Source organism: Symsagittifera roscoffensis, chromosome 9 (assembly GCF_963678635.1).
Source record: "Symsagittifera roscoffensis chromosome 9, txSymRosc1.1, whole genome shotgun sequence".
In the NCBI taxonomy this organism is placed as follows: Eukaryota; Metazoa; Xenacoelomorpha; order Acoela; family Convolutidae; genus Symsagittifera; species Symsagittifera roscoffensis.
The window spans coordinates 34,472,394-34,481,664 of record NC_087070.1 but is presented as its reverse complement, the minus strand read 5'-3'; the positions used below and the strand labels follow the sequence as shown (position 1 = coordinate 34,481,664).

At 34.9% G+C, this 9,271-nt stretch overlaps 1 protein-coding gene across 1 annotated transcript in view; it reads left to right on the top strand.

Moving 5' to 3' along the window:
* The window catches only part of LOC134854167 (transient receptor potential cation channel subfamily A member 1 homolog), a gene marked incomplete in the record, with an annotated part of 93,960 nt that overhangs the window by 63,646 nt on the left and 21,043 nt on the right, over nt 1-9,271 (top strand). Inside the window, 2 exon segments of the mRNA XM_063870297.1 lie at nt 2,247-2,390; nt 2,876-3,013. Of these exon segments, the coding sequence (XP_063726367.1) occupies nt 2,247-2,390; nt 2,876-3,013 (282 nt within the window).

Genomic DNA, 9,271 nt, shown 5'->3' with positions numbered 1-9,271 from the left:
GTTCAAAATTTGAGTTTCTGGATTTGGTTAATAACTCTCAAAGTTCTAAAATAAAAAGAACAAATCGTTTTGAATTCCAAAGAACAAGTTGTCGGTTTTAGTTTCGAGTTTTGAAAATGGGGAGGAACATAGTATTCGGGAGTGTTTCAGTTTTTGTTTTTTTTTTTGTTTTACACGTTAAATCAAGTACCACAGATAAACATCGGAATATAATAATTTTTCAATAGTTTGTCGCAGTATTGAGAAAAAATTTTCTGAACTTCTAAGATTTTGTCTAATTTCAAATACCGGTCTTCAGATGGCAATTTACTCTTTTTTAAACTTTTCTGGTGATAAACTTGATCTAAAATAGAAAAAAAAATAGTTTTGAATGTTTGAGTTTGCACTTTTTTAGCCAAAAAAAATTTTTTTAATTGAAATGATGCAGCAAACAATTAAATTTTTGTAGCCTTTTTTCCATTTTTTTGTTTGTTGCTCAATTTTTGAAAACAAATGTTGTCGAGCATGCTTACATCACCAATTTTCTACTCAAATGTATACTTCTCGAATCAACCCCATTCACAAAAACGACATTATTTTGAAGAAGTTTAAAAAAATTCTGACCTTGCGTAACATCCGGCCAACCTTGTTAATGTATAATTTTTTAAAACGGGGAGGAACTTTGTATTAGGGTGTGTTTTAGTTTTCTTTCTTCATAAACGATTTTTTTCCAATTGACCTATTTTTCCAATTGACTTATCTCAAGTATGCCTAAATTCTACTTTTCGTTCAGATCTTCTTATCACAACCTGTAGAAAAAAAACGACACCCATTTCAAAAAATTGTATTTTTCAAGACTGTGGTCAGAAATTTCTGTGCTACTTGCACATTAATCAGCTATCCTTTTTGCATTTCTGGGTCGGTTGGGTTGCAGAGGAATTTTTTTGCGTGAAAGTGCATTTTTAAAAATAGATTTTTAATATAACTTTTTGTTCTGAGATGGTTGTCTTAACCTCCCACATGTCTAATGAATATTTTTGCCGTAAAAATTTGACATCATCTTAAAAATATTGCCCTGGTTGAGTTGCTAGAAAAAAAAGAACTAAGATAAATCGCAGCGATTGTTATCCTTGTCAGTCTGTGATCGGTATCACTTAATCCAGGATGAGCGATGAATCAACACTGAATTAGCGCCTTAGTTTCAGAGCTGAATCCAATATGAATCAGCCATGAATCAAGATTTAATTATTACTGAAGCAACACTGAAAACCTATGAGTTATGGTTGAATCATCTCTGAAAACTCTAGCCATGGATTAGTATTGGACTATCACTGATGAAACTCCGTTGATTGTCTAGAATTTAGAAATGAACCAGCGTTTTTTGATTTGTTTGACCTGGGTGTTATGCGAAGCTCAAATGTACAAACTTGTAATTTTTTTCGTAAAATAATGGGGTCTTAACAAATGCTTATGTGGCCAATTGGGAATAATTAACGCGCTATAATTTCCGTTCTGATAACAGGCGGAAGCTGAGAATTTAGTCGTTCGTGAATTGAAGCAAGTCGTTTGGTCATATTGATAGGATACGAGACGCTAATTACATACCTTTGTACTTGACATAGCGTGTCGAGGGTAAAATGAAGAAATAAGCGAAATCATAAAAAAATCTGTTTCAATTTTTTCATCAATTTTGCAACCAAAGCTTTTCAATTGATTTTGAAATGATGTGACAGGGAGAGCTCCGCCTGATATAAAAGCCGTCTTGTTGATGCGACCTGCTGAGAAAACTTGCAAAGAACAACTTTGCGGTTTTTCTGAATCAGCCAACTTTTTAAGGAAAGGTTTTGACAAATATTTGAAACTCATCTGAGAGATTTTGTTGTTCTGAGCAGATCAGGCGCTAAAGGTGTTTTCAAAATGCATCAAGTGGAACAACGCCAAAGCAGACGATGAAAACCTGGAAATGACACTCCTGTACGAGGTGAGACAACTATGCAAAAAGCCACGACAAAGTAATCAAATTTAATCTGCTCGATTTTTTTGATAATTTGAAAATAGTCAAAGAGATATAAAATGTTCACACCGAGTTAAAAATTGGTCGCATGCCCAAAACTTTCACTTCAGATTTTCTTTTTTCCGAACACAATTGAAAAAAGTAAGAACACAGGATTTTTTTCCGGAATAAAAGCACAATAAAATAGAAATGCAGAAAAAAAATATGCGTTAAAACTTTTTAACGACTCTATTCCAGCTGCTTAAATTTCTAGTTCATCGATGACTCATATTCTATGAGTTCATGGTCCTATGGGAAGACAAGTGGTATCACCCTCAGTGACCTCGTGGATGACCCCAACCACCCTGGATTGGCAGCAGGGCTCCCTGGAACAGCAGCTGCAGCAGCAGAGACCCAGGCAAGAGGAGCTACATAGTTGATAAAAACGGCCTAATACAAAAAAAGAGCTTGAATACTTCTTCACGAACAACCAGTCAAAAATTCTTACATTTTCTCGCTGAAATTTCATATTTTGTGAAAAAGTTTTTCATTGAAGATTTATTTTGCGCAATTTTTTGAATTAGTATAATGATAGTTTGATAGTGTTTTCTTTCGAATAAACTAAAGCGCTTAATTGGCTGAAACCTAATTGTGAAAAAATGAAAAAACGTTCCGCGAATTTTACGCACTTTTTCATAATATTGGTTTTGAATTGATTGAGTGAAATTTGTCTTGCTTGATAATCATTTAGGCCATTTAATCCGCTAAAGTAATGCAGTTTTTGAGACATTTTCTGCTTGTTTTGTGATAAAAATAGCGACCACTTTGATGAATGGCTTTTGTGATGCTTTCATGATAAGTTTAGCTTGGACTTGATTAAGTGGTGTGGGTTTTGTGCTGTAGGATGTGATGTCTCTGGATGAGAAGGGATCCACCGTCTTCTCCGAGGTGTATGAGGACGACGGGAGTCTGAACGAGAGTGCACACACCTACACCAACATAGCCTCACTTCTCACTAAAAACCACCCTCTTTCCATCATGGTACTTCAATACATGTAGTTCACCAAAAGTAGCTTCTATCCATTTAATTGCTATACTTTCAATCATTCAATTCATCAATCATATTATATAATTTAGAACAGTAGCGTTTAGGGTCCCATTTGTGATTCAACCCCCTGACTGACCGAAGGGTTGTTCTGAATTGAAATCAGAAACACAATTATTAAACTTTTATCATATGTTCTGACTTGAAATCAGAAACATAAATTCTTAAACTTTTGACTTGAAATTACGTGTTTGCTCGGTTGATAAAATATCACCAAAAGCAAACATTACAGCATGTGTTGTTTCTTTCTGATTGGTTTAACCAACAGATGGAATGTTGAAAATATCAAAATCTATGGTATATAAGCCAAGCGAAAATATACCAAATATCACTTCATCACTTTCTCAAAATCTCACAACCACTCTCATACTGAGACCCCCAACCATCCTAATAACCAAAATCTCAAATCTCTATCTCGATAACTATAAATCCATACCCCAATGTCTCTTGATATAAAATTGATGTGTGTCCTCTATATTTGAAATAATATACCTATTTACGAGTGAAAGAAACTTTGTCTGTTGAATAAGAACAGGAAAGTCTTAGCAACATTCAGAAAGACCCCTTGTTCTAATTAGCTGCGATTTGGTCGATCGCATAAGTTAAGTCAAGTTAGTTTGGAATAATTGGTGCGACCAGTGAGGCACACAAGTTTCAAAAATTCACTCAATTTTCAAAATCTCAAAAAACTGAGATTATCAAAATTTCAAAAAATTGAAAATTTCAAAAGTTGAAATTATCAAAAATTTCAAAAAGTTGAAAAGTTCGAAAATTGAGATTATCAAAATTTCAAAAGGTTGAAAAGTTCAAAAATTGAAATTATCAAAATTTCAAAAAGTTGAAAATTTCACAAAGTTGAAATTATCAAAAACTCAAAAATTGAATTTATCCAAATTTCAAAAAGCTGAAAATTTCAAAAGTTGAAATTATCAAATTTCAAAATTTCAAACTTTAAATTGGATATCTTAACTTGAAAAAAGTAAGATGGCCGATCACCCAATCACCCATCCTAACTTGTCTTTTGTATCATTCTCAGGAAATGATTCAGACCTAAACGCAAAAGCCTTTTGGACTGCAGTTGAGAATAAAATTGTATTCTCATTAGGGCAACGACCCACAGACGTTGGCGCTCAGCCTAACTATGATCACAGACAAAAAAGTTTGTTTGGATCTCTATTAACAGAAACAGCTCTTGAATGGTATACTGATGAAGTAGCTAATGCTACTACTTGGGCTGAACTAATAAATCTTTTCCTAAAAAGATTCACTGATGGTAGAGATCGATTCAAGCATCGGTTCAAGCATCGTCTTAAATTGCAAACTAAACCCCTCCCAACGGCCGTAGACACGTGCCAGTAAAAACAAATACGGCACAGTATAGTATATCAATTATAACTGAACAGTCGGCTTTGCTAAAACCTGTCTTAAACAAATAAATTTTATCAGAAACTGATCTATATAAACCAGCAAAAATGAGCCCAGAATCATTCTTTCAAAAACTTCTCAACCTCCAAAACCTTCCTCTGATACTTCTCAGCAATTGCAAAAATCAATAAATTTCAAAAGTAATGTCTAAAATCACCGATCTCGAAGAAGGTGAAATAATGGACCTTGATCAATCAACGGACCAAGTAATCGATGATTTGCTGAAAGTAAGTATAAATTATATTTTCCGCCGCCGTCTAAAACTAAAAAATTTTTTGGTTAGCTATATAGACTCTTTTAATATTTCCCCAACAAATCTGCGCTTTTAACCCAGAGGACAATCTCTACGCTAATACAGCAAAAGATCTAAAAATTGCGCATTTTGATTGTCAACTAATGACATCGAATAAAATGTTCTCACTTAATAAAGTAGCTCCCTGCAAAATACAACCTGAAAATATTGAAACTACAACAACCGAGGTTACTCTTTACCAACGGCATTACAATACAAAAATTAACGCGACAATGTGTCGTATAAAACACCAATCTATCCGATGGTTTTGTGATTCTTTCGATTCAAGCTGAATAGACGCTCGCCAAAATATAATCACAACTGATATACACATTTCCCCTGATACTTGTAAACACGCCGCCGAATGGGGATATGTTAACTTAGGATACTCAAAAAATATTCCTTTTCGTTTTGACGAAAAAATCGTCACAAATACAAATAAAGGCAAAGTTGATGGCGAATACCACAACGAATGCAGCGATCGTTCTTGAATCCATTTGGATACTTTCGAATCATACATGCAAAATATTTCCTTAACTGTCAATCTAAAAGATGGCACCGTTAATAACTGGCAAAACATTCCATTACCTTGTCCTGTATATGAAAACGGATGTGAAACAACATCACTTGACCCTTTTGCATATACTTGGAACGAGCCCGAAAACTGCATTTTTTCGGTTCTCAATAAATTCGAAGCAAAAATGATTCGAAATGAAGAAAATTATTATATTGTAAAAGACTCTTTTACTAAAATATCCAACCACCATACTCGAGGTAGAGACACTCAACAATTTATGCTAAAAATACTAAATAAACCACAATCTTTATGTGGACACCCAAAAATAGTCTACCAGACCCAATACGAATCATTGTTCATAGCATACCAAAACGGTTTTAATATGGATACTGGTTTACAAATAAACCCGAGTGCTAATACAGGAATTATTCATTCGGAACCAAATTTGACTTACGTAAAATACGCAAAAAATGAAAATTATCCCTTTGCACCGGGACAAATAGACTACGAAGCTCATCTAGGAACAAAACTAGATTATATTCTTTTTCGAAGCTTTTACATTCTTCGAACTGTCGAATTGGCACTTTTAACGAATCAATGTGAGTTAGAACGCTCCATGATTCTCAATACTTTAATGCTCTCTATCGAAATCCCGCGTTTAGCCGGCTATATTTTGACCCGAAATAGGTCTATGTTTTTAGAGACCAATGGCAATGTTGCCTGGCTCTACCACTGCCCAAAATTTTATTCTCCATTACAATTAATGGATGCATGCTATAATCGGATACCAATTATGTATCGCGAAAAAATTCATTTCGTCGACCCAATCACTCGACAAACTTTTAAATCGGCAGATCAACAAGACTGCTCCGATAAGCATTTAAATCTTTATCAACTAGATGTTGATAACGATAATTCTTGGATCGAACTCACACCCTCTATTACTAGAGTAAAAGGTCCAGATCTTTTTAAGCCGAAAGAAATTAAACGGCAAGTAAAACACTCTCTTGCATCTAGTCATGATGCTTCTATTTACACATATGCACAAATGCAAAAATTTTGGAGCATGATTACTGATCACTCTGAAATGAAGGGTATTTTACTAAAAGTATCCCAAACTTTTCTTAATGCAAGAAAACACTTCTATCCGGACTCGAGTAGTCAATACGGATCTACGCAAAACATATACTTAGATTATCTTATCTCGCCTGATTTTTGGAAGAACGAGTACACTCGTGTTTTTGGTACAATACAGTACTATTTAGAAAGATGCGGAATAATATTCGCCTCTTTCCTTTTCGTCAAGTTTATACTCGACGCTCTTGTATTTGTAATAAAAGTATTACACATACACAAACTAACCGGCCGAACTCTTCATTTCGGAAAAATTATGTTAGCCGCCTCTTACAATATACTTTTCACCTCTATAGTGACTTCAATATTCGCTCAAAATGAGAACAATCAAAATATTGAGCTTGATCATAGGCCTCAGGCACCTCAACAAGAGGATTCTGAAAACGAAAATCAGGATAAAATTTATCCTAGACTCCAACTAGTTGATTACAATAATCGACCCGCTGTACCGGTCTAATTTATTCTATGTTTTAGGATATGCCCACTGATCTTCTTCAAACTCCACTCGAAGAAGACTTACTCGATTTCGAAAACCTTCTGTCTCTAAATGACCCTATGGAAATGCCATCCAAAATAATCAACCCGATTAATCAACCAAAACTGAATACCAATTTTAAAATTCCAAAAGTGAAAAATTCTAATTGCATTCAAAAGAGAAAAGCAATTGTCCGACCTTTCAAAATTTTCCCCTCTTCTTCAACTAGGAAAAACCTAGAATCTGAAACTGTAATAGTTCACCAATCCGCAAACTCTCTAGAACTTGAATCAAAAATAGCGATTCAAGTCAAAAAGGAACAAAACCTCAGCCCTAGGAAACCACCAAATTTTGACACCAGTCTAAATTATGCGCTCTCTCCCTTTATTAACCGATTTAAGATAGACACCTATCACCCTTACCAAAACGGTAACGGTGCATACCGTCTGGTTAATGCACAACTCCCCCATCAACATATTTGTGTTCCTGCAGCCTTTATAACTGCCCAAATGCAGACTCCGATCCTTGACTCCTACACGGATCAAGTGCAAAAGAATTACATAAACGACTTAAATCGCATCAATCAAATGCAGAAAACCATAACAGTGCTCCGGGAAAAAAATAAGGACCTCAGCAATAAGTATCTGAGCCTAAAAACCCAGGTGGAAGGAAACTATTAGTTTCAAGATTATCTATTAACCTCCGTTCTTTTTATTTTTTAACTCCAACTGTGATTTGGCCGCCGCCACTTTACAAAGTATCTATGCTTCTACAATTATAGTCTAGTATTGCTGATAAGTATATTCGCTAAACCGAATTTGAAAAATTGTATTTGATGTTATATTTCTCAAAAGTATCCAGCTGTGATTTGGCCGCCGCCACTGCTCTACTCTACATGCACATAGACTACACGCAGCCATTCTTCAACCGACTACACGCAGCCATTCTTCAACCGACTACAAGCAGCCATCTACCAACCGACTACACTACAAGCCGCCACTTTACGAACAAACTATCAAAATCAGAATAAAAACTTTACGCAAACTCTATTAAAACTTTTTTGATGTTTTGTAAATTATATTATGCTTTTAAATTTTTTGTCAACGGGTACCGCCGTTTAACAATCACCCTATAAGATGGTTGGATGTTCTGAATTGAAATCAGAAACACAATTATTAAACTTTTATCATATGTTCTGACTTGAAATCAGAAACATAAATTCTTAAACTTTTGACTTGAAATTACGTGTTTGCTCGGTTGATAAAATATCACCAAAAGCAAACATTACAGCATGTGTTGTTTCTTTCTGATTGGTTTAACCAACAGATGGAATGTTGAAAATATCAAAATCTATGGTATATAAGCCAAGCGAAAATATACCAAATATCACTTCATCACTTTCTCAAAATCTCACAACCACTCTCATACTGAGACCCCCAACCATCCTAATAACCAAAAACTCAAATCTCTATCTCGATAACTATAAATCCATACCCCAATGTCTCTTGATATAAAATTGATGTGTGTCCTCTATATTTGAAATAATATACCTATTTACGAGTGAAAGAAACTTTGTCTGTTGAATAAGAACAGGAAAGTCTTAGCAACATTCAGAAAGACCCCTTGTTCTAACTAGCTGCGATTTGGTCGATCGCATAAGTTAAGTCAAGTTAGTTTGGAATAGGGTCTCCCTCTGGTACTGTTTTAAGACCTCCATTTTCGACAGAAAAGACCTAAAATTTTTGTAAATGCGCCTTCGGCGACAATATGCTAATTTTGAGGAGGAAGCGCGCGATGAAATAACGCAAGTTTTTGGTAAAAACAGTCCAAAAAGAGCTTTAAAACACTTTTTCGGCCTGTTATCTGTTTTTTCAAAACTTCGCCTGTGGCGCAAAAAATTAGTTTGAAAATCCACACCCCCCCTCCGTCGAAAAAAAACCTAAGTCCGCCCCTGTTTTCGACCATTAAAAACTGAAGTGATTTCTAAGAAGAGGAAATATTTCTCTGCAATAAAAATTATTTATTTTATCAGATGAATTGAAAAAAAAACTATGTTCTTTAAAACATTAGAGTATGGAAGAGTGATAGAAGGGTCCCGGTGAAAATCAAATTTGACAGAGGTGTTCTAATTCATGATACAGCAGTTGAGTAAACCAATCGAAGGCCTATCGATTGTTTTCAAGACTTGTTCTCAAGTTTAATTAACCTTGCTCATTTACGCGAACTTTTTTAATGCTTAAATGACATCACTGGAGTCAATAAACTGAACAATTTTGAAGCACTGTATTTTCATTAGGGGCCCTGCTGGTTTCAGGGGACCCCTCTATCACACTTGTACCAACAAATGAACA